The 26,410-nt window shown below is 40.7% G+C and overlaps 1 protein-coding gene across 2 annotated transcripts in view; it reads left to right on the top strand.

The window, feature by feature from the left end:
- The window catches only part of BEND5 (BEN domain containing 5), a 977,708-nt gene that overhangs the window by 809,267 nt on the left and 142,031 nt on the right, over positions 1-26,410 (top strand). For both annotated transcript variants that reach the window (XM_065673381.1, XM_065673382.1), the window contains exon 9: positions 5,587-5,698. In XM_065673381.1, coding sequence (XP_065529453.1) covers positions 5,587-5,698 — 112 coding nt within the window. The remainder of the gene's footprint in view (positions 1-5,586; positions 5,699-26,410) is intronic.

Below are 26,410 nucleotides of genomic sequence, written 5' to 3' on the forward strand. Positions count from 1 at the left end.
ACAGAAAATGGAGAAACACATCTTTAACCATCATGTAGTCTTTAAAATTATGTCAGTACACCACGCAGCGCTCATTCTGTAAACATCGACTCCACCATGTGGTCTCTGGGAGCTAATGCTCTTCTGCTCTGTATGGCCACTGGCGCTCAGCCTGGGGCACACCGCAGTGGTTATGTTAAGCAGCCTTTGTGAAGGTTTCCAGAGCTCTAAATTAAAAATGCAGAAAGCTGGGGAGGGGGAGAGATAGTTGGAAGGGGGGATTCTCTGTAGCTGGAGTGTTAGGATGTCTTGCTGCCTAATTGCCTTAGAACACGTGGGCTTGAATGAATCCTCTTTAATGAATAATAGGCAAACGCATAAATTGTAAACCCCGAGCACCCCAACGGTGAAATGCGCACTAATGAAGACTCTGACTTTGATGGCAGGTGTAGAGCTGATTTGTAAAATGTGGTGAATATATCAGGTTTAAAATGATACATTTATTAAAAGAAGCAAGTCTTCCATGCGCTCTCCTTCTATTCACTCTCTCGCAATGCACACCTACCCTTCCTGCATGATATTGCAGGCTGCAGTCTCACAGCAGTTTCTTGCTATAACTCTTGCTTCAACAAAGTACAACAATAGAGACCAATTACCCTCTGTCTCCACTCTTATGGCAATAAGCCTGAGGAGGGGGGATAAAAATGAGTGCACCCCCTCCCCCCAATACCTTTTCAATTTCAAAGCCTAACCCTGTCGGTAGTGCCATTTGTGGATTTGAACTCCCTGGCTTTGTGTGCGGCATTATCTGGAGATTCACCTGGTACTGATCCAATGAACCAATGAAACCTTACAAAGCTGAAGGGAAGAGTGTAGAGTTCTCTTTGTAATAAATCATATGCCATGAAAAAGGATTTCTTTAACTCCTTTCCTCCATTATTCTCCGTATCTCACCTTGTGGAAATGGGTCTGTTAGTGAGAGACTTAGACTCACATAGCAGGAAAAATGAACAGGGGAGGGAGAACTGAAGTGACAGGAAGGCAGAGCTCCTGGAGGTTTCTGTAACTTGGAGATTCCAGAAAAATCAGCACAGTCTGAAAGAACAGGAAGCAGCTCTAAAAATAAAGCCAGCACAGGCCTTGCTACTAAACCTTTCTTAGCTCTAGAAAGGGACAAGGACATTTCATTAAGCAGCTGCACAAGAAATCCCTAAAACCGGTGATAAGTTAAGACCCCAAAGGCAAGGAGGTTCCATCCACAGAACTGCCCAGCAAGCTTAATGCTGGTCTGAACATCTTTGGTTTTACTGAGTTGAGCTGGTAACCTCTTGAGATCTGGCTGCCTCCCAAGGAGGGAGGGATGAATACTGCAAAATGTTTCAGTTTTCCATTGCAATTTTGAAACTCATTTGCTTTGACTGAATTCGCACTGTGTTTATGTAAATTTATAAACACTGTAATAAATTTATCTACTTACGGAAAATAGAAATTTTACAAAAAGGCTGGAGAACATTTGTGAAACGCAAATTCTAATTCGATGTGTATAATCACAGAACCTGATTGAAATGTACACTGAATCACAAAGCAGAAGCATAGTATGTGGTCTATAAATCTAGCAAACCCCCGTGAGCATAATCCAAAATTCAAACAGTTGTTAACAGCTTACATATTTTAAATTACATACATGTCATTTTTTGTGGTGGCAGTGACTGTGACTCACAACCCGGGATTTCAGAGTATGAATGAGGACCACAGTCAGGTAATAGTACCAGTTTGCTACTTTGCTTTTTATAGAAAGCTCACTTTCTATGCTATATATATAGTTTCTATATAGAATTTTATATATACATATATATATATATTCACTACTTCTGATTATACTTTTTTCTAACCTAGGAAAAAGGTTAGAGAGTCTGTGCCAGCGTGTCATTCTTATCTGGCTCTATGTCAATATTACCTGCCACACTTATGAGAGCATTCATGGGCATGGCCATTAAACCCCATGGTATAGGATATTCTCCACTGTCTTTACTCTGGAGATGTTCACCTCTTCCAACCCTAATTTTGAAGCTGCTTTTGTCTCCTTTTGTACCTCTTGGAGTCTGTCATGTCCCCTGTTTTGCTCTCTTCCATATCCCCTTCGAAAGATCATCCTTAAACAGTCCTTTGATATACTATAGATTTTTCCCCTGGTTAATTTTGTACTGAACACATTAGTTTATTTACTGCACAGAATAAACCTAATCTGTAGAGGACAGATTTATTATGAATCTAGAGAACACTTACACGTCACATGAGAAACTGCTTTGGAGCCGATGACAAAGCTTGCAGTAAGTGAACTGGTCTCAAATATTGAAGGAGCGTGTATTATATTAGAAAGCAGTTGTTTCCCATTGCAGAGCTGCTCTTTCCAGAGTATAGCTATATTTCTACTTTGCCTGCCCAGTGCTCGAAGCAGCAGGTAAACAGTTAAGAAATGGAAGCAGCAAACAACATGTAGTAGAAATGGGCTGGTTTAAGATTGGTAGGGGGAATTAAAAAGCAGTGCAAGAAGCACTTCTTAAGTTATCCTGTACAAGTTCTTGCTTGGGAGGTATTAGCCACAAGGGAGATCACATCATCTGGGAGCAAGAGAATACAACAAATGCAGGATCCGAAATAGGCATGTGGGAGACTCTTACCATATGTTTTGGTCATGTCCTGATATACGTGAGCTGAGGGAGACAGTTCTACATGTAATAGAGTCAATAATCAAATCTGAAGTACCAAGGAACACAACTTGATGTTTCCTTAGAGAGACCACAAGTTTGCAACAGATGAATAAAGAGAGAATGTAGAAGATACAAATTTGTCTTTAAGCAAAAAGGAAAGAAAAAAGGCTTTAAAATGGAGGGGGGTGTGGGTAAAATTTTACACTGTTCCCAGACTGGAAAGCAATAGTAATGCCTACATCAGAAATTTAATTAATTGTTGTTACACTGATAAAGATGTGATATACCACATCAAAGACTGGCTAAATGGTATTTGGAAATTAATTTGGATTCCTATTAAACAGAGCTCAGAGGAGCTTCCCAAATGAATAACTTGTTTGTCAAGCATTGCTTCCTTCTGTTTATAAAAAGTCTTCTCAAGCAAATACAACTATTTTCAACTGTTCTTGTTGCTTGAAATGCACAATGAGATTCATCACTAACCAGACATTCATGGCCCATTCAAATACTGCAAATTGTAATGCCTTAGTATCTTACAGAAATTAGATATTGCTTACTTCTGTTCCCTATAGGGATGCCTTATATGAAGTTACCTAAAAAGTCTTCTATTTAATGTTGTCAATCCATGTTTGAATTTAAAATTTGCTTTTGGTGCTCTGTAGCTTGGCCACTTCAACGTGCTTTGGAGATGAACACAATGGAAGCACAATGTACTTGTTTTCCGTGGCAGGGGGGCTGGAACTACGTGATCATTAAGGTCCCTTCCAACTCAAACCATTCTGTGATTCTGTAGTGTTATTAGCTTTAAATATTCTTAAAACAAAATGCAAGTGGAAACACATTAAGCATAGAAAAGATGTGATTTCGGGTTCTGGTCTCTTAAGCAAGTTATCCTGTTGAACGAGCACACAGTTTTCTTGACAACTGTGCCAAAATACAGTACGATTCATGATGATCACCACAGTTTCTGCTTTTTGTTAAATGAAAAACTCATCCCTGTGATTCTGCTCGTGCACTGTTTTTTTTTTTTTTTTTTGCCAGTGTAATTTCACCTATGTTTCTGGAAGTTCTTCTGACCTTATACTAATGTTTGTGAGTTCAAAAGAAGACAGGATTTAGTAGAACTGAGTTTATGTGAAGACAAAAAAAAAAAAAAGAATAATATATAAATGTTATATGTTTTGCTTTATGGTGTGATGGAAACAACTTTCGGAGTTGTCTGTAGAACTGCAGCTGTTGGAATATCCAGAGAAGATATCCATATGTTCTCTAGACAAGCAGACAAGTGATCACCAAGACAAGGAGGTGGTTTTCTCCAGCACAGAAAGCAATGTGTCTCATCTGTACACCACGTCAGCACTGATTGATAGCGTTGCAGAGCTGGTAGCTGGGTATTTGGACTCCCAGATGGCCTGATGGTTGGGTTGTCTAAGGCCAAGGAGAATGACAGCTCCTCCATGCTTAGCTTCCCAAGGGAATTTTTATAAAAGAATGTCCCATTAACTTTATAATTTTTGGTTCACAGAAAAACATTCATTCATCATTTCTAGAAATGAATTTTATCCTCTGGTTTCATCCTTTCACTTTTCTATGTATTTCAATTCTCTGTCTTAGGTTTTATTTGGGTTTGTATGCAACCATTTGTTTCAGCTTTTAGAGAAGTGAGGATTTTTCTTTCTTTTTGCCAATTAAACTTATGGGGTTTGGTCATCATATTCTTAGAATTTCTATCAAAGGATAGCGCAACGGGAGTAAATCTCTATTGTTTGCATAGGTGTGTTTAAAAGATTAAGGCTGAACAGACATTCTCGTAATAGACTCGGGATCAATGAAAGCTCTTCTTTCCTCAAAAAGCTTTAAAGCTTAGCAGTGAAGTTGATTTTTTTGTTTGTTTGTTTTAAATATAGAGGAAGTTGCACCTTTTCCTGGGTTTTTATTATTTGTGTGGTCTTTCATAGAATTTCTGAGCAAGAATTACCCAAGGTCCCACTGGTCCTAAGCTCAGTTTTAGATGACAGGAGAGACTTCTCTCCCTGCTTGTATTAGAGGCCACAGATTGTCTAGGTGATCTCTGCAGTAGGCAAGGGACATTTCCCCCTCCTATTTGTGCCACTTTCAGCTTTTTGATTTCTTCTGTTTTCGTTCTAACAACACCCATTTGAGTTTCAATGGGGCTTCACAAGGAATGGGATATTACTCTGTGGGACTGGAAGTAGCAGATTCAAACTTAAGACAATGCACTGAAAGGCAGGGCAGGAAGGAGAAGCCAAGGTGGCACACATGCTTCAATGACTACACGATTTCATGGCCAATAAGCATTTTAACTTAGTGTCTTGGTTGGCTAACTTTTGTGTAGGCAATTGCAGGAGGGGAAGAGACTAAGGCCCTGGGTTAGTGGAACAATTACATTCATGCTTTAAATCCCTTAAGCACATACTTAATGGCCATTGATTTCAATGCTCTTAACAGCTTTGCTGAGTCAAGGCCTGACTGAGGGCAAAGTAGAGGCCTGGTGATGAAATTTATGAATCATTCTCATAGCTATAGACCCCCAGCTAAAGCACTGGTGAGGAGAACCTCAAAGACCAAGGAGGGTTCTTCCTGTAGCAAGGTGGCAGAAGGTGAAGAATAGAGCAAGCAGATGTGTTGTTGAGAGGAAGAAGTCTGAATGACCAAAGATGTTTTCAGTTGATACTCTTCTGGTCATGTTATTTCTAAAAGTGGCTATTGCTGCAGGCTTTCCTCATCCTCAGAAGAGCATTTTCTTTGGGTTTTTTTCCATGATAACAACTTGCTTAAATACGTCAGCTGCAGATGTATTTCTGCTCCTGAAGCCTGAAGAGGTTACAGCCCATATATGTCATTTGTGTGTGTTTTCTTATGTGTGTGTCTGCAGGTGCTCCCTGATGGGGTTTGATTTAAACCGGCACTGGGCAAATCCATCTCCCTGGGCTCATCCAACACTGCATGGAGTGAAACAGCTCATCATTGAGATGTACAACAATCCGGTGAGTGAGGAAAGGTGATGCCAGCACAGCTGCTTCCTGAGGTACTGACTCATTGTGCAAGATGCCAGCAATTCTGACGTGGCTTAATCCAGTGGTAAAACAAAATAAGAGAGAAGTAAGACAACACCACCCCCACTGCATGAGATCAGGGAACACTTGTGTCTTTTAAGTCTTTTATCATCAGAGTGGAGAAAGCAAGAGAAATGAAGTTCAGCTCAGATTAAATATGGAATAATTCTGAAAGCAGTGCCTAAATTCAGTCGAGCACCTCTCATGATGTCCTGAGCTGGATTCAAAACAGCAGGCCCCCCAGACTGAGTTACTGAATGGCACTGACTTTAATCCAGTGCTCTGGCAGGGGTTGCTCTGTAGCGTGCAGAGCAGGAGGGGGATAATGTTTGCAAATATTATATAAACACACGCACGCGCTCGTGCTCACTCAGAGAAGCAGAGGTGTTCTTGAAGGTGAAATCTTAGCTAATCAGACGAGATGGATTGCAGAGAATATGGAGGAGTGGGAGGGAGGCAGACAGCTATTGAATGTTTGACATCAAAGCACAGAAGGATTATTGAACGTGGCACCTAAGAAAAACTGCTGAACAAAGATAGAGATTGGGTCGGAAAAAAATCACTGCTGAAAAAGTAAGAGGAGATTTTATAGGTGATTCTTTTTTCTGTATGGAATTCCTGGTATTTGTCCTTTCTTTTTACTTCCCAGCATGGAGATTGCTTTGGATCTTTAATTCACTGAAGTTTTGTTGTTTTTTAATTTTCTTTTCTTGGCGTATAAAAACCCCTGGTTTGCCTTGCTACTAAAGAAAGAGGTTTCTTACCCCTGGCTACATCATTTATAGGATAAGAGCTCCTTTAATTTAACTCCTGGTTCTTCCAATACATCTTGACTGGACTTTTTATCTTCCAGCTGGTAGTAATACCTGTACAGAAGGGGTTTTAGGTACAAGAAAGATAGGTTAATAGATAAGGTCCTTACACACAGAGTGAAATCCAATTGCATGGAAAATATTTCCTTAGACTGTTAATTGTTTGGCACAGGATTTGTCTTTCTGTTCTGTTTGTGCAGGACCTAGCGTTCTGCCTGTGACCAAGGCTCCTAAGCCCTGCTGTATTAGAGTGATGATCACGGAAAGTACAAAAAGGAGCTTTACAGCCAGCCTGGTATTTTCTCCGTTTCCCTCCCCAAACAGCAAGACGATTTTCCTTCTAGACGAAGGAAAGAACATGCAGGCTGCTTTTTTTTTTTGAGGAAAAATACAATTTGTTTCCAAGAAAAAAAGAGGCCCTTAAACATTAGAAGAAGGTTGGTATATGGAAATGCTTCTAGATAGCAAAGCAACAAATCCTGGCACTATTAAAGGTCATTATCAGTAAAATGGGGGGACTCTTTTCAGCTTTGTCCCATTCTGGGGAAGCTTTGAAAACTCTGGTAGTCCCCAGCTGTGAACTACCTTATTACTTATTGCCTTCATGTGAAGAATTAATTTATTTATTATGGTGGCTAAAATGAGAAACCAAAAGAAATGTTTGGTCAGAGTTGGTCTGAATTGGAAATGTTTTCTTTCTCCATCCCTCTGCCTCCCACCCCTCCCCAGTCGACAACCTGAGATGAACCAGTTCCAGTGCATTTCCTTATGCGGGAAAGAAAAAGGAGCCTTTCAAACACGAGTGTAACATTTCATTTTCAGGGTTATTTAATTTAGAAAAAAAAATACTATCTAGGAGCCCTTTTTTGGATTAAACCACCAGCAAAGTTCTCATGGCTCTTCAGAGTTCACTTCTCAGTGAATAAGCTACTCACTGAAAAACTTCCTTGTCTGATTTTATCATCCCCTAGTCCATACCAGCCTGTCTGACAGTTTTAGAGACCCTCAGCAATACAGTGCAGTATGTGGGATTATTGGTTTTTTTTTCAGGCAATACCAGATTCTTAGTCCCTCTGATCGCAGTGATATTTGTTTGAACAGACTATAGCCAAAGCGCTGAGACAAAATGGGAAACCATGCCAGCTGCCTCAGAGAGAGGGCATGGGACTGTACATGTGCCATCCTGCTTTATCAGTGACTGTTTTCATTAGGTTCTTGAGATAAAAAAACCCACCCTGACGGAGTGCCAAAATAACAACCTGCTTTGAATCACTTCAGGCTGCAAAAGCTTTGAACTACTCTCCAGTGTAGAGTGTAACTTTTAGATGAGTAATACATGATAGATGGTTGGCTGCATGCAAAGTTGAACCGGTTGCAGGAGGGCTCTTGTCAGACTGCGACAGATCAGGGATTATGCATTTGAACACGTCTGTCCTGCCACCGTCTCGTCACCTGAAGTCTTGCCAGACTGGGGGATATGGAATGAAATAAAATGCAAAGTAAAGTTCTCTGCAAAATAATGCAATAAAAAAATAACCTACCTCCCTCCCAGTCTAGACAAGATCTGCCGTGAGGAGCTGTCCATGAGAGATTGGATTCTTTAAAGCAGAGGCAGTTCAGCTTCGTGTTGCCATTGCAGAATGGCTCAGTGCAGGTCTTTGAGATGTATTCATTCCCTTAAATCATTTAAGGAAAACTAGCTGCTGTAAGAGCATAAACCCACATTTTAAATACTGCCGCATAGGAGGATTTTTCTTCGGCTGCTGCAGTTGTGGAAGATAGGCTGTTTCCTTTGAAAAAGGGTTCGTTCTGGAGGGGGAGGGTGATGACACAGAAATAAGTGAAGTGGGTATGAACTGCACACACAATGCCATAGCTACAGTGATCCCAGCACTGAGTGGTCCAAGGCTGAGTGCTTACTGTAGTTACTGTATAAAAATAAACCTGAGCACCTGTGGCTCTCTGTCCTGGGTTTTACGAAGACTGCTAATTCTGTTTATAGTGTTTCGATTTCCATAATGACCATATACAATTTAGGAAGGAGTAGATGGGTCAAGAAACCAGAGAATGATAGGAAGCTTTTGATCTCCATGTCACTGATTTTTGAAGCAATCACTCCTGACAGGAAGTCACTGTGTTGGCCTGTGTGAAGCAAGGGGATATTTGCAGTCGTTTCTAGCGCTGCTGGTCTTGCAGATGAGACTGAAGTGACAGACTTGCTCTTCTAGATCATGTGCTGTTGGCAGAAGACATTTCTGTCTTTAAGTACCCTTCCCTGACCATATACCAGTCATCACTGCCTTCCCACCTCTTCAGCCGATGGTATGTGTGGATGGTTCCCCTGTCTATGCTGGAGCAGGTTAGCTGCTTTCGCTCAGATCACCATATTGTTTAGACCAAGCCATCTGGCTTTTGTCTGGAGTATGTCAAAGGATGTTCATGTGAGCTGTCCCAACAGCTAAACTGTGGGGCCAGGAAGTTCTCCTTGGGCACAATAACATACTTCAAGTAGAGGGCTGTTCAGAGAACAAATGTCTATAGCCTAGCTAAGGAATCTCATAAAGCATATATGCACAGCTAGATTTAAAGACATGAATAATCTGATTGAAGTCAGCAGTGTTCCTTGTGTGTTTATGGTTCAGCAGGTGCTTAAATGTTTTGGACTGGGGATAAAGTGCTCAGCACTGGCAAGCTCAGGATATGGATGGTCTACAGAGATCAAACAGTCCTTATCTCTGAGATAACATGAAGCCTCAGAGACAGCAGCATAACGGCGTGATTGTTGGACAGGTTTCGTGTGGCCATTCAGCACTTTTCCCAACAAGCAAACACACTCTTTAAAACAGATTTAATGAGTGAACTTAGGTAGTGTGTTCACTGCCAGCTCAGCCCCCTCGAGTATGTGCATTGTGGTATGGTCTTTAATCATAGGGGCTCATGTTATTCTCTGAGTTCTCCAAATGGAAAACTTTCACATAATAAGCAGCTATTCAACGTTTTGTTTTAGCTTCAGTGTTCATTGTGCAGCTCTGTCCTGTATTTACTGTGTGCTATTCAGATCCTGCTCTGAGGATAGAATTGTTAATCTCATGGGCTTTTCTGTTTTGCTCAGTGCTATACCCTGGGAGCATTTCAGAAGTGTTAATTAATTATTTGAGGGGAGGACACCCCTGTGAGAGACAAATACGTTACCCTTGTATGGATAGTAAAAGAGAAGCAGAGACAGTTATAATCATAGCTACCTACTGATTTGACATAGATTATTTAAGATGCTTAGGATCAGATTTGTTTCATGTCATTCACCAGGGTTTGACACATCCGCTGTCTCATTTCCACCCCTTCCTTTCCCAAGGAAGACTGGGATAGGCTGTTTCTGTCATGTGGAGCTCTTAGGACCTAGAAGACAAGGAGTAGGCAGTGACTGATCCTTGGGGAGAATCCGTTTCAAGTGATTTGCCCCCCTGAAATGAAATTGCAGAGATGGGATGCAGTGCTCCCATGCACTCTTTTTGCAACACTCTACTTTGTCTTCTTGCTTCCATCTTTCTTTTATTCTGCTTATTTTCCATGTCCTGTTGTCGTTGAGGCTGGAATCCTACATGCAGATGATTTTTATATTAGATACTGTTCACCTTTGTGTACTGAGTGACCTGAAGACCCGATCAAAAAGAAGAGAACAAAAAGCCACTCACCTGGGGTGTGCTCATTTATTATCATCTTCTTTGTCATGCATACATATACCAAAGTTTTAAATTATTTCTGCATAAGCAACTTTTCTGTTTCCATTCCTTCCTTTTGAATGCTTGATGTTGCAGCCTTTGCATACTTTTAATACTATTCTGGGTGAAAGTTTTGAATCAAAGCAAAACATACAGCTGAAACGAAGTCCCAGCGTGCTGAAATCTGAGTCATCTGCTGGGCTGGAACCTTTAGATCCACCACACAGACATCTGCCACAAGAACTGATGAATTAACTGATAGAGGATGACAATCTGCTATTGCTGTGGCCTGGTGTGAGGGAGGGAGAAACACTGCCTGTGGGCTCTGTGGGTATCAGCTGACAACAGATTTTATAATAAGGAAGGATGAGTAAACATAATACTGAAGGCTTGAGGGAGATATTTAGGGCTGAATGACAACTTTTAAGTTTTTGAGAAGGTGTTTTAAGATACCATGTGTAGGCTTAGACTTGAACAAAAGCAGACGTTTACAACAAGCCAGGTTGGATGGGGTTTTGAGCAACCTAGTCCAGTGAAAGGTGTCCCTGCCCATGGCACGGGGGGTTGGAGCTGGATCATCTTCAGGTGCTTTCCAGTCCAAACCATTCCATGATTCTATGATTTTCCTGTCTCTGAGGAGGCCTTGGTTTTTATCCAGGTAGGCTTGGGGGTATGGAAGCATTAAGACTACATATGAATTAACATTTGTCTAATAAATCAATGTAATTCCAGATTCTTTGGCAGATTACTGCATTCCTCTTCATAAAGAGAGCATTTCTACTTTCTTCCAAATTGTCCTGGGTTTACCAGGAGCCGTTTTGCTCCTTCTTAGTGACTGGTGCAAGCTCTGTGTTTTGACTTCCAGCCTGGGCAGAGAGCTGATAACACCGATTGTTTGTAATTGTTGTTAAGTAATGTTTATTCTGGCCAAGGACTCTGTGAGTCTCACTCTTTGCCGGGGACGAGGGAGGCCGGGAGGAAGCAGAGACAGGACACCTGACCCAAACTAGCCAAAGAGGTATTCCATACCATAGCACGTCATGCCCGGAGAGGTAACTGGGAGTTACCCGGAAGGGCAGGCTCTCTCTCTTCGGGGGGGTCGAACTCGTTTGGCAGTGGTATCGTATTCTCTTGTTATTTTCTCTTATCAATATTATCATTGGTGGCAGCAGCAGTGATTTGTGTTATACCTTAGTTACTGGGCTGTTCTTATCTCAACCCGTGGGAGTTACATTCTCCTGATTCTCCTCCCCATCCCTCTGGGAGTGGGGAGGGTCGAGGGGGGGGTGGAACGACCTGTGTGGATTGGTTTAAACCACAACACAAATGTATTGAACATGCACTCTTCCAGTCCTGGTATCGTCTATACCCTTTAGAGGGGGATGATAATCCTTCACTAGGGTTGGCTCCCCTGCGTACATCATGCACCTTCATTACTGCAGAAAGACAGTAGTAATAGCTTCGACTGGGGAAATGGCCTGACCTCATCTCTGAGTTCTAGCTTCTTGCTTTCTCTGCTGATAAACCTAGATACCATAAGGCAGGTGAAATTTAATGTTGATTGGTGTGTGGAGCAGGTTAGTGTAGCCAGTTGAAAGGAAACGCATTTTATCCCTGACAATCTGTAACTGTCACTGCCCTTTTTGTGTCTTATTCTGACTGACTGTTGTTGTCCTCAGACACTGTTTAGACTGCCTACTGTCAATGCTGTTCTTCAACCTACTTCTTTTCTAGGTCTTCGGTACAGCATCCAGTGTGTACTTGTCAAGGACAGCGGTTTTGACAGTGTGGGAGCCATGTTCAAAATGTGGCACCGTGGAAGTGCCCCATGGGCTGCACATCCACCCTCCAACTTTCTTCATTATCATGAACTCCTGTAGTGATGGAAACCAGAATTTTTATTTTTCTAGTATCCCCAGTTATAAAGACAGTGACATATTTTGAGGAAAGCTTTCCACTTCCTTGGAAAAATAGGTCACAAAATGAAGACTTAGAAACCTGTATCTGATTTTTACAGCTTCCCACTGTCCCTAATGGCAGCATTGCTGTCATGACCTCCCCTCATCTCTGCCTTTGGCAGTGCTACATCCTTCACCAGATAACTCCACATTAAGAAAAGTGTAGCTGGTCTCCAAGATGCACGAACTTGGCTGGAACACGACATAAATTTGATTGTTGTCAGTCCTGCAAATTGTGTCAATCTTAGAGGCTCTACTTCCACTCATCTGGCGAAATGATGTTATTAGTATTATCATCAGTGTGATACTGGATAGTTGGCAAATAAAGTATAGTAACAGATTTTGGAAGGGTTTCACATCACAGTTGTACACTTAGGCTTCTTATACTATAAGCCCACAAGCAGTATTATCTAATCTAGCATTTGAATGACTGGAAGCAATTGTTTTCTGTTTGAAAATTCTTCTTTTCGCTCATCACCTCCCCTGCTTCTGTTATAAATTGGAGCAGCACAGTGGAATATATTTCACTGCGAAATTATAAGCTGATTCTCATTCCAGCTGAAGCCAGTTTGGATGCTAATAAATGTTTGGAAAGGCTGTGGGTTGGGGTTTGGTGTTGCTCAGAAATCACACAGAGCCAAACAAATCAGCTGAGGTCTGCATCATCTGGTATATGGAGTCATAACAGATTAACATAGGGTAATGAGATCTGTACCATAACACACTACCTGGCTCCATTTTGCTGTTAGCAGAGCTCTTAGACTTCCTTCCCCAACTAAACAATACAATTGAATAATCATTGTTAACACAATATTGAATTTTAACAACCTACTAGGAAGTGATGTTCAGATAGTCCCTTAGATATCCTGAGTTGTCATTTGTACCTGATGGTTTTCACTCAGACATCAAAACAGCTATCATCAGGCATCACATTCTGCCAATAATTCTCAACCTAATATAGTACATGTTATTCTGAGTTCTTCTCAAGCAAAATGGCCAACATGCTGCCTCTTAGTTTTCTCCTCCTGAAATTGGAAGAGATTTTACCTCTTCTTATGCAGTTTGTGTTCAACTATAATAACCCTGTGGCTGCTTTCTATGGTAATGTTTGTGTTTATGCCAGTTTGTTGACACTGTAAAAATGCCCTGTATCACTCCTATCTTGCAAGTCCCTGTTGACTGAAGTGTAACTTTTTTGTATTGCAAATATAATTCTTATTTCAGTTCACTGTTGAACGGAACAGTAGTAAGGGCAACCTTTCTTTCACTGGTGCTAGCGTGTAATTTAATGTGATGTACTGATCAGTGTCTAATTCTGCAGCTCTTGCTTAGAATCAAAATCTTAAGCACCTGCTATTTCCCAGCTTACTGTTGGGCTAGCCTACTATGAGTTAGTAATGCTCTAGCTAACATTATATTTCATGTAGACTGGTAAAAAGTATTTCCGTTAAACTCTTCTCATTGTTTAATATGGGCATTAAACATAATTGGGTATATGCTGAAAGAAAGAAATGTGCATGATCAGTTTGTTAGCTGTGGCATTTTCTGATAAGTGATCTCATGGGAGTGGGTGTCGTGGTTTAAGCCCAGCCAGTAACTCAGAGCCACACAGCTGCTCCCTCACTGCCCTTCCCTTCCTCCCCCCCTGCTCCCAAAGGGATGGGGAGGAGAATCGAAAGAATGTAACTCCCACAGGCTGAGGTAAGAGCAGCCCAGTAACTAAGGTATAACACAAACCACTGCTGCTGCCACCAATAATAATAATGCTGATGACACAAAACTGGGAGGAGTGGCTGACACACCAGAGGACTGTGCTGCCATTCAGCGAGACCTGGACAGGCTGGAGAGTTGGGCGGGGAGAAACTTGATGAAATTTAACAAGGGCAAGTGTAGAGTCTTGCATTTGGGGAAGAACAACCCCATGTACCAGTACAGGTTGGGGGTTGACCTGCTGGAAAGTAGTGAAGGGGAAAGGGACCTGGGGGTCCTGGTGGATAGGAGGATGACCATGAGCCAGCAATGTGCTCTTGTGGCCAAGAAGGCAAATGGCATCTTAGGGTGCATTAGAAAGGGAGTGGTTAGTAGGTCAAGAGAGGTTCTCCTCCCCCTCTACTCAGCCTTGGTGAGGCCGCATCTGGAATATTGCGTCCAGTTCTGGGCCCCTCTGTTCAAGAAGGACAGGGAATTGCTTGAAGGAGTCCAGCGCAGAGCCACAAAGATGATTAAGGGAGTGGAACATCTCCCTTATGCGGAGAGGCTGAGGGAGCTGGGTCTCTTTAGCTTGGAGAAGAGGAGACTGAGGGGTGACCTCATCAATGTTTACAAATATGTAAAGGGTAGGTGTCAGGATGATGGAGCTAGGCTTTTTTCAGTGATATCCAGTGATAGGACAAGGGGCAATGGGTGTAAACTAGAGCATAGGAAGTTCCACGTTAACATCAGGAAGAACTTCTTTACTGTAAGAGTGACAGAGCACTGGAACAGGTTGCCCAGGGGGGTTGTGGAGTCTCCTACACTGGAGATATTCAAGGCCCGCCTGGACAAGTTCCTGTGTGATGTACTGTAGGTTACCCTGCTCTTGCAGGGGGGTTGGACTAGATGATCTTTTGAGGTCCCTTCCAACCCTTGGGATTCTGTGATTCTGTGATTCTGTGATAAGGGAAATAACAAACAAAGAGAATACAACCACTCACCACCCGCCGATCGATACCCAGCCCGATCGAGCAGTGATCTAACCCTTCCAGGTAACTCCCCCCGGTTTATATGCTAGGGATGACGTGCTGTGGTATGGAATACCCTTTGGTTAGTTTGGGGCAGGTGTCCTGTCTCTGCTTCCTCCTGGCTTCCCCTCCTCCCTGGCAGAGTATGAGACTCGGAAAGTCCTTGGTCAGAGTGAACATTACTGAGCAGCAACTGAAAACATCGGTGTTATCAGCGCTGTTCCCAGGCTGAGAGTCAAAAACACAGCACTGCACCAGCTACTAAGAAGGAGAAAAATGACTGCTACTGCTGAACCCAGGACAGTGGGAATAACAGTTCAGAAGAAGTCCTCAGTTTCTTTCACTCAGTTTTAACAAATCTGCTTCCAGTTTACTCTGGAGTAAACATTCTTTCATGATCCACTAACATGTTCTATTTTTCTGATAAGTAAAGCAGCTTCTGATGTTAGTAGTTTCCTTCCATACTCCTTTAAACACAAAAAATATTATCAGAAACTTGCTAGCCACAGAGCTAATTTGACACTAGAGTAGATTATTTGCAGAAGATGCTGAATCGTTACTACTGGAGGCTTTTATGGCAGGTACTTATTGGAAAAGGTTTAGATAAGAGTTAATTTCCTTTTGAAGAAGTCAAATACACTCAGTAACCTCTACAGAGTTCCTTCTTATCTCTAATTAATCTATGATCTTTGTCCCTTCTCTTTGTTTACAACGTGTAAACTGCCTACATGTGTATCTTCATGTATAAAAATGTATATATAAAACTGAATTTAGAATTTCTCGGGTAACATGTTAGGAATCATTGACACAGATGAAGTCCCACCTGAAACTGTGATAGTCACAGAATGGATGAGCTGTCCAGGCCACCCTATGTTAATAGCCTTATTTTTTGGAATGTAAAATTTATAACTTGGGAATTATAAACCATATTTAATCTAGAGAGGCTTTTGGTTGGTTTTGTTTTGGTCACACTGATATGTTCATAATCTAGCTCTGGATGATGCTCCATTATACTTTTGTCACATATTCTAGACTCTCCAGGAAATGTGTCTACAGCTACCAAATTTCTCTCTGTATTTAAAGTGTTAATCGTACCACCATAGTGGTGGATCTCTGAGACAGCATGTGGTTTCTTTGGCTGGTTGGTTAGGGTTTTTTGCTAACCCCATTTAGTAATGTTTGTATAGAATACAATTCATATCCTAAAGAAGAATGAAACATTTTAATCCCAAAGACTAAAGCCAAAATCTCCTTTGTTTCAATGTGATGATGATCAATGTTTGTACCTGGCACTTCTAAGATATTCTTCTGCATTAAATTCAGATACTCCTCGAATTCCTGTGGACAAATTGTGTGTGGTTCACCATCATATCTCTAGATAAGTAGCCCTTTAGTTAACTCTTCCAGTTTCTCAAATGTTGTATTTGCATCTCACAATTTGGGATATCTGTGTGCAGTAGCGTTTGCAGGTTGCTGCTCTAAACGTCTAAATCAGGCACGGTTTTTTTCTCCTGTAGTTTGCCATTCTGAGAAATCTTTGTACTGCTGGTTTTTGTTCAAGGCAGACATGTTAGTTATGACCTTCACTTTGGAGTGATCTACTGTGCACCTTATCTTTTCTTCCTCGTGTTTTATTGCTATTACACGGGACTTGCATTGTTGCTTTCTTAGTTTTAGCTCAGTAGCTCTGTCTCTTTCCACAGCTCTTTAGGGCCTTTAGTCAAACCCCTCTCTTTTACCTTGGATCAAAATATTATCCATCAAAGCTTTAGTGTCCTCTCTACCATCAAAACATGGTTGTATTTTCCTGGGACATGCCTAGGGGGCTGAACACAACTCAAATATCCCTCTGAGGAAATAGTGTCTCCTAAAATAGTGGTTTGAAGATGTACAGCCATGTTCTCTATTTTTCTGGGGGCATCTGCCAGCACTCTGCTGATGAATCAGAGCCATCCCTTCAAAGAATTTACCCTGTGTTAGTTGAGGAAAACATTCCCTTTGTATAATACACAGATATTCTTTTGGTCTGAGTGTACAAGAGAGGTTCAGCATGGCTTCTTTCCTCGCTCTCTTGCATCTTCTTTCGGCTTTCTGTGATTCTTACAGCTGTGATTTTATCGAATTCCTCTTTTAGTATCTGCTTTGGGGAGACAGGCTTGTGTTTTGTTTATTTTAGGTAGCATTAAATCAGGGAGTGGCTGACACATCCAGGGCTGTGTTGAGAGGTTCCCTGAGCCTGAGACACACATTTAAGCTCCTCCTCAGTAATTCTGGTTTCATGTTTCTCCTCCCCTTCTCTGTTTTTCAGTGAGACACAGGGTTTGAGAGGTTTTTTTACCTACTCATGGAAAATTCCCTTTTTGCTTCTGTTCCTTCCCCAAGTGCTTTATAAACTGGGTCAGAGTCAAGGTCAGTGACAAGTCTGCTTCACTCAGTGGTTACTTTTGAACTGATGAGCACTGTGGAGAATGAGCTCCTGAGTGATACAGCAGTCAATTCCAGCTGGCTCTTGCCATAGCTTCTTAGAGATGGGGCTTCTCACAGGATGCAAGTGGAAATGCCTGGAATGAGCTGATTTTTCCTACTTCAGACAGCATTGCGAACATGCCCTTTGTTCACGTAGCTCAATTTTCCGCCTGGGATTGCATTTGCCTTTTAAGACACAGGGGCAAAGTCACTGCCAGGCCTTTTTTATGTAATACAAAAGAGCTCTTAGTATTCAAAAATGATTTACAGACAGTTGGCCAAGTGTTTGACCTGACTATGTCTGTTCGTGGTATTCTACTGGTTCATGATAGCTGTAATAGAGGCTTACCCAGCCAGTGGACAATTAGCCCAGTGTATGCAATGAAGATGGGTAAAGTGAAATGCTGATGTTAAATGAGGATATTGACATAATAGCATCTCAATCAGTGAGCACTGGAATAGCAGTGTAAAATTACCCACGAATGGTAGAGGAAACCAAGCCAGTGGAGGAGTGACATTATGGTTGAAAGAAAGCTCAGGAAAAAAAAATAAAAGAGAGGGAAAAGGGAAGAAAAAGGCAGGGAGTGAAATCATATCAACAAATACTGAACAATCTTAGAATCTAATGCCAGAATGGGATAGTAACAGTAAGCTTTATAATATGTTCAGAATTGCAAAAGAAGCAGTGAAGACTCAGAATGTAATGATGGGAACTGATTAAGTGTCATCCTTTAATGTAATGTAGAAGCTATGTTTATACACTTTAAAAATGGCATCTTCCTGAAGCAAGAAATCAAAGACTCCAAAAGCAAAGAGTGGATTTTTTTTATCCCTGAACAAGGATTAAGCCTTGATCGAAGAGGTACCTCTCAAAGGATCATTCTGTAAATACGCTCAAATTCATCATTCCTGGTGGAGTGCAAAAGCCAAAAAGTCCTTAGATTGGCACACACTTCTGAATGGGGACCAACATAAAATGGAAAAGAAAGCTAAAAGCAGTAGCTAAAAGGGCAAAGCAGAACACAGTAACACTTTCAGGTGACATAGCAGCTATATAAAATCACCATTGTAGGAATGCACTTTTGCAGTCTTACCATCTGTAAGTACCATTACTAAGTGTATTTCCCCTATTTGAAAAACTCCACAACTTCATAAAAAGTTGCATGAGAAGTTAGCAAAGGGGATTATTAGACCGAAGAAGGCCATTAGCATTAAAGGACACCCTCTGAAGTCCTGCCCAAATGAACTGAGGAAAAAAACCCAGTGCACTCTGGCAAGTAAAATGCAAAAAAATATAATAATAGAGGACAAAAACAATTTTGAAGAATAACTTGCTAAAGGCATAAAAACTAATAATGAAAACTTTTTCAAACACATCAGAGGCAAGAAGCCTGCCTGGAGGTCTATAAGGTTGATAGATGATGAAGATGTAAAAGAAGTGCTCAAGGAAAATAAGGTCTTTGCAGAAAAGCTAAATGAATTATTTGCTTTGGTGTTCACTGTAAGGAGCCTAGAGGGAATTCCAAAATTAAAGCTGCTTTCTATAAGGGACAAGTCAGATAACATGGATAACAGTGGCTTAATGGTATGCGTCATTTTGGGAGAGGAATTTGCACCTCGTACACCACCTTTTTGAAGGGGGAATTGACAAACATGAAGATAAAGGCAATCCACTACTTGCTGCATATTTTGAATTTCTGAAGAGCTTTGGCACAGCTGTAAACCAAGTGATTTGAAAGAAATTAAGAATTCAAGCCATCATTGGATGACATGGGCATCCTTCCTTAGCATTAAAGACAAATGAAGCTGAAAATGAGTTTTAAAAGTGAGTTTTCACATGGGGTGCAAGTTACATGTGTGGATTGTGTGGGATTATTCAAAATATTCAGAAATTATTCAGGAAAAAAAGAAGGAATAGATTTTTCTGGTGGCATACAATTATTTGATGCAGTCAAAGATTCATCACAGAAGGATCTTATGATACTGTATGGTAAAGTGGCAGATGAAGTCCAGCATTAATAAGTGCAAACCCATTTGTGTCTCTTTGTGATGAAAAGAGAAGAAAGTCAAGCCAAAGAAGCAGACAATAAAAAGTCCAGTGCCAGTCAGTGATATAATAGCACTTGTGAAAGAAGCTCATGAGGCAGCTTCAGAATACCCTTATCAATGATCAGCTGTACTCAAGAAGACAAAGACCATGTTAAATTCATCATTCTGATACTTCATGCTTACCTGCATCTTGGGAAAAGACAGGCTTATCTCAGAAATAATGCAATAAGGATTTTCTAGAGAAGGGTAAAGAAGAAAGAATACAAGAAGTTGGAAATTATTTGTGTATGACAAAAAAATTATATAGTGTAGGCCCTTTGGCTTGGAATAGAGATATCTGAGGAGGAATAAATTAGTTTTTTCATAAAAAGTGTCAAATATATGGAAGTAATCAAAAACAGAGAAACAGGAAGTAATCACTCAGTCTATTAATGCTGTTCCCCTAGCTGGGAGCTCTAGATGCTGCCAAAAATAGGGTTGCTATTACTTGAGGAAGCATTGTTCGCATTTGTGCTTTTGCTTACATTGTTTTCTTAAACAATCTGTGCTGCCCATGTCTGGGGATCTCTGTGTGACTGCTCTTATATGAGTTCCTCCATGGCAAAGAACATGGCTTATGCTCCTGCTCTCTGACAGTCTCTTGTGCTATTCCCAGAATAAAATAGACGCAGGTAGCTGTATGACAGCTGGATTGGCACTATCAGTTTTATGGACAAACAATAGTAGTTGTTCTGCCAAAAAGAAAGCTCTGTTCTTCCCTTCTGATTATCCTGTGTACATCTGCATTCTTTTAATTATGGTGCTTGAGGCTACCTGAACCTTGGTGGAGATAGTATGTGGCACCATAAAATATTTGCCAAAAAAAGATGTGAAACTGTATCTTGAATGGGAAAAGTCCACAAACAGTATGATTTCCTAGATAAAAGAGCATTATTCTCAGTGGAAGCCATTATATTGCCTTTGTGGCAATACACAAAGGTATAGGCTAAGTCCCTTGATTTCTTGGCATATCTCATTCCAAAATAATAATCCCAAATAATCCTGTAGATAGGATTCTCCACTACTTGTTTTTATTTTGTGCCTGTTTTATTGTGTCATCCAGAGCCTGGTCCTGAGAACAGGAATCCTGTGAGAAGAACACAGCAGCTGCCTAACAGCTTAAAGAAAAGTATAGTAACTAATGGATCCAATGGGGATATTTTAGGCAGATAGGCTTTAGTTACAGAGTGGATAACTAGAGCTTAACAAATAATACTGTTTCTCTTTTGAAAAGTATAAAAGATATCCTTTGTGATTTCAAGTTGCCAGGATCTTTGCCTTTTTGAAAACTCATTCTATGAGAATTATAATGAAGAAGAGCTGCTTCCAGTTATTATTTTTCTTAAACCTAAAAAACTACACTTTTAGACTCATAGGCATCAAAACCAGCTTAATGCTGGTAGCATTGCTAGCTGGATTTTGCAGGCAGTAACCCTGCAGTTTTGCATATGTTTTCTTGATCTAGAGCCCAGTTTAAGCTGTTGAATGGGGTCTGTGTCTATAATGTTCCCTAAGTGCTATTATGCAAAGAGATTGCTTATTTGAATCATTAATCAGTCTCTGGATGGCTGCAAGTTCTTATATTTCATGGCTGGTTTTCATGATGTATGTGAACTATTCATAGTGTTACTCAAGCTGCACTGGAACAAGACTTAATTCCTATTCTTGTTAAAGTTTTTCTGCTGACTATCTTCACTAGTATATGCTTAGAAACTATCCCAAATCCAGAAGAATACTATGCAAAACAGATGGAAAAGTTTCTCAGACTATTTCAAGTCAGAGGTAACATGATAGATTGCTGTTTCCTGTGTGGATGCGTTTAGTCATCTTTTCATAATCTGTTTACTATGTGCCTTGTGAAAAAATCCAGTTAAAATGGATGAATTAATTAGCAGAAGTTTAATTTTCTTTTTGTCAGGAGATACATTGTGATGCTGGAATTTTACAGCATCAAAGTTAACAATAGTTCCCATCTCATATAAGTATTTTGAAAGCTTCTACTTGCTGTCTTCTGCAGTGCTGACACCAGTGGATCAATAGGTTTTTCAAAACCAGACCCGAATCACCATGATAATCTAGTCTGACTTACAAAGTACTAAATATCATCCATCAGGGTTTTCCTAAATGGGCATCAAAGTCTGAGCTTCCTCAGCTTCTGGTGCCTTAGCTATTAGAGAGAATGACTGATCTATAAGACCTTAGAGAGTTTATCTTACAAGAGCATCTGGAATATCAAATCTTTGTCCAAATATCTTCAAAACCCCATCCCTGTGCTGATAAGGTTGTTAAGATATTTTATTTTTTTAAATATGTTTTTTCTTCTTATTTTTTGAAACAAATTACTTCCTTTTCTCTTCAGTATATCTGGCTTCTGGGAAGTGACATATAGGAAACCACAATGTAGAGCAGGATTACTGATCTGGGTCACTTTGATGGCCTGGGCTGTAGAATCTGAGCATACTTCATGCAATAAGTCCACCTGAGTGTACAGAAAGCTAGGGGTACTCCAACACATGAGCTGCTTCCTGCAGTTCTGTTGGGGTTGCTCGTGTTCCATTGTGACTTCCTTAGAGACAATGCTGATAATTATTTCCCTGTTTCTCAAAACATTGTAAGAAGAGGAGGAAGGATCCCATTATGAGGACTGGTAACCCTTGGTTCATATAAACGTGTGTGGGGGAGAAAGAGAGGGTTGGCTGAGCATAAACAGCAGCATCTAAGTGAAGATGAACACACACCATAGAGAGTTTGCAGCAGGGAGGAAAAGCAAACGATGCACTTAATGTTGCTGTAAAGGGAGCAAAATAATTTGCATGCAAAGTTTGTAAAGTGAGTACAGCTTCATCCCTCTTTCATCATGGTGTTTTGGTCTGGTTTACCATTTTAAGGTGTTGATGTACAGAATTTGATGGGGGGGGGCGGTGTTTTTTATGCTTTTACTCAATAACACAGCAGAAAATGTAATGCTAAAATGTTACCATTTTATTCTGTTAAATAGGTTGTTGCTTTAAAAGTTTGTGTTTTTGGACTGTCCCCTAAAAGATTATTTTCTAACTGTAAGAATATCTTACATTTAGGTTTGGAGTTTCAAAAGCAGCTTCTGAAATAGAATCCTGTCCTGTCTCATTATATCTTAAATTCAAAGTTTAAAGGCAAGTGAGGAATCAGTTTATGACCTACTGAATTGTAGTCACCTCTGAAAAGACCCCATTAGCAAAGAGCTCTTTAAAGGTTGTTTGCTCAGATGTACATCAAGAAAAATCTTTTTCTGTTCCGAGTTCAGCTGATCTATTGTTTTGTATTTTTGGAAAATAAACTGCCTTCATCTTCGTATTGGTCTTCTGCTGGGGAATTTGTGGTGGTTTATGACTTCCCCCAAAAAGGGTACTCGCTGCAGAATTAAATCTCAGCAGGAATGGATTTAATCCTCCCGTATGTCTTGTAGTCTATGGAAACATTATTGCCTTTGCTTGGTTGGCGAGTCTGCCCTTCAGGAGTTGGATGTTCTTCTCTTGCTGCAGTTAACTCATGCAATAGAGACGGTGTTTTATTCTGTTTATGTCCCTTGATAATGGCTGTATTGATCTGTCCTGATGTAAGCAAAGGTTCACAGTTCACCAAATGTTGCTAAGGGTACCAGACTATTACTGCCACGAGCAGACACATTCCATCATCCCTCAACCTCCATGTGTGAAAGCCAGAGCAGCAGGATGCCACATGTTGGCGACTCAGGAAAATAACGTGTGTCAGTATTGACATATCAGACCTGGATACTTCTAAAATTAGAGTGTATATTTTGTCATGTTTGTTTTGTCTGCCAAGCAAAGCAGGAACATTTAAAGGTTAGCCTAATTTTCAGTTGTTTGGAAATGAAAGCCATGATGACAGTGCTGTGCAAGAACACCTATGAATTTTGCTTTCATATAAGCTAAACATTCATTTCCTTTGGAGAAATATTAAAGTTACTGAAACTGACCTACCCTACTCTGGGAGCAAGAAAGGTGAGGAAGGTGGTCTGTTGTCCAGCCTGACAGCTCTAGGCAAATGACTTAATTATCTCCTTGCTTGCTCGGTTCAACAAGGAATTTTCCCTAGAAGGCACAAGCTAAAAGAAAAGGTTTTGAGCCTAAATTCTTACTTGCGGCGCCTCAAAGCACAGCTGTAGAATGAGAACTGAATCTCCTAATACTGCTTGGGGGATTTGGGTCTTTGTCTAGAAAATGATTTAAATCTGTTTACCTGTTTTCCTAGTACAAAATCCCAGCTGTCTTTTGAAATAAGAATTACTCTAGCTTTGCAATGATGAATATGTCACATCATGATGGAATAATTTGACGGGTTTTAGACTATTTTTAACAGCAAGAGGCCTGAGACTGTAGCTGGGAAGGGGTGGTGGTGAGAGAACAGGACTAGCTATTAGATTACTGGGTTGATCTTTTTCCCAGAGTCCAAGAGGAAGGAGAGATTAGCTGATTTAAAGGGCAAACTGTTTGTTTTTTCTCTTCTCCTTGAGAGCTGGAAAATGCTGATTGCTTGATCCCATCTCGTCCTGGTTCTAGTCGGTTAATTCCAAAGATCATTCTCCAAGTGGCATGGTTGCTAACAAGATTAGAGGGAGAGTGGCAGTGAACTACTCACTTGCACTCCAGAGACCCTTGGAAAGTGTGATTTGGAGTGGGTTGGCTAGAGGACATAGCACAAAGAGGCCCGTCCAACCTAGCACATTATTGCAAAGATTTTACATCCATCACAACAGTGGATTGTTCTCTGTGAAATCAAATATTTAGCAATTATTGGCTGTGTTAGTCAAACTGATATATGCCACTGTTGTATAATAAGGTGGTATTCTGTACAGTGTTGAATTCTGCACTATTGTACTAGAAAAGGGCAATGAAAATTTATATCATAACAGACATTGTGATTTTATGTTATTAGTGAAAATAACTTCAAATGCAGTTTGCTAGATCTGAAACACAGAAATTCATCCAAGTGAAGTACTACTTTAGCTTTCAGTCTTGTTCTGAGCACGCCAGTATCTTCTATTGGAGTCAGTGGAAGCTGTAAATGGTTACTGTGGCTACTTTTAGCCCTTCAGAGTGATTTATCATCTGAACTCATTAATATCTGTGCACTGAGAGCAGTAGGAAAAGTGTATGTGTGTCTATACATATATTACACCTATAGTGTGTTTTATACGTTGTTTTCCTGATTATGTATTTTACAGAAGTATTTGTCTGTATCTCTTCCCTGTGGAGTTCAGAAGTATGATTGGATCTAGTTATACTGCAGTTCAGGGAGAGACTAGAGCATTTGGAATAAAGCTTGAGAGTCATTTACCAGGGCATTACAAACACTGTAGTCTGCACCAGGTACCCGGGCCCAAAATGCCAAGCAGAAGCCGCCATATGGCTTTGCAGGCTGGCCAGCATCAAAAGGGTCCTTGCTAATTGGAGCACAGCCCTTCAGTTAGCTGTAGGGATCCATCCTACAGGAACTCCGAGACTGGCTGGATGACCTGATAGGAATTTTCCTTCTCTCACTTGTGGGCTGGAGAAGTTGGCTGGACTGCACTGCCAGCTGCCACCCTCTTTCAGGACCCTGTAGGGAGAATAAAGTTGGCTCTGTACCCTGGCTAACGGAAGTTGATGCCCTCTTGAACCACACTGGGACTAGATGGGGTATTTAAGGTTTTATTTATCCTTTGGACTGGAACTGGTAGAACAGACTGCAGATGGAACAGATTGAATTGTCCCTTCCTAAAAACAGTTTTCACTTTCTGCCTTGTACAGTAGTTGCGATGCATAGGTTAAGCTCAAAAAGTTTGCTTAGTGAATTCTTATATTTCACAGAGAGGGCAGAATGATACTGATTTACCTCAGGGTATGCAAATATTTAAAGTCATCCTGAAAATCAGTATTCACTTCAGATTTACTGCTTGGCAGATGTTTAGACTAAGTGTGAGAGTTCTCATCAATACTATGTCTGGGTTTAACCAAGCCTCTATTCACACCTCAGTCCTGCAGCTTGTCCATTGGAGGCATCAACCCTTTGGTCACCAGATAGGGGAGGTATGCACACAGGATCTTCTAATGCATGCTGTAGTCACCCTGTTCCTGGAAATGGCCCTCTTGTGCCTTCTGCACCCAAGTTCCTGGCCATGGAATGACCATAGAAGCAGCTAAACTCCTTAGGAAGGCTCCTAGAAGCCTGCTTGAGGAACAGTGCACTCTGTAAGTGGCTTTTGTCATGACTTGTAAGATGAGATGTAAATTGGGAACAATAAATTGGGGAGAAATTATTTCCAAAGCCAACCCTAAATATAGAGTTGCTTATTTATGTATAGGTGTTTTGAGTCAAATTTCTCTGTTCTGCCTGTCTAGAAAGCATCTCTACACCCATACTGAAGATTTGAAAGACAAACAGCATGATTTCCATCAGTTCTGGGCAAAGGAAAGTACACTTGGTTTCTGAACATCTGAAAATTATGCTCCTTTGACTATCTCTGTCATAAACAATATATAGCTTGTTCTGGTATGCAAGCATGTGGATGCTGCTGCAGCTTTCTCTGAACTTTATTATTTCAGTACCAGTAAACTCCATATATTTTAACCTTCCTCTGCTCATCTGAACTAATTACACTTTGTAGTACATACTTTTATCATGGTGCCAATCAGTCCCTGTGCATTAAAATTAAAGGAAAGGACAAGGGCAAGACATAATTCAGAGGGTGAAGTGGCTTATGTTAAACTAGGAACATGGAAAGGGCCAATTTGGTTGTAACAGTTTGACATCAGAAATTATATTTACAAAAGGAGAGTATTTTCAAGATACTGGTTTTTTCCTCCCTCTTTCAGTATCTTTAAAACTGCCTCTGGTAATG

The sequence above is a fragment of the Lathamus discolor genome, chromosome 3, assembly GCF_037157495.1.
Source record: "Lathamus discolor isolate bLatDis1 chromosome 3, bLatDis1.hap1, whole genome shotgun sequence".
NCBI lineage: Eukaryota > Metazoa > Chordata > Aves > Psittaciformes > Psittacidae > Lathamus > Lathamus discolor.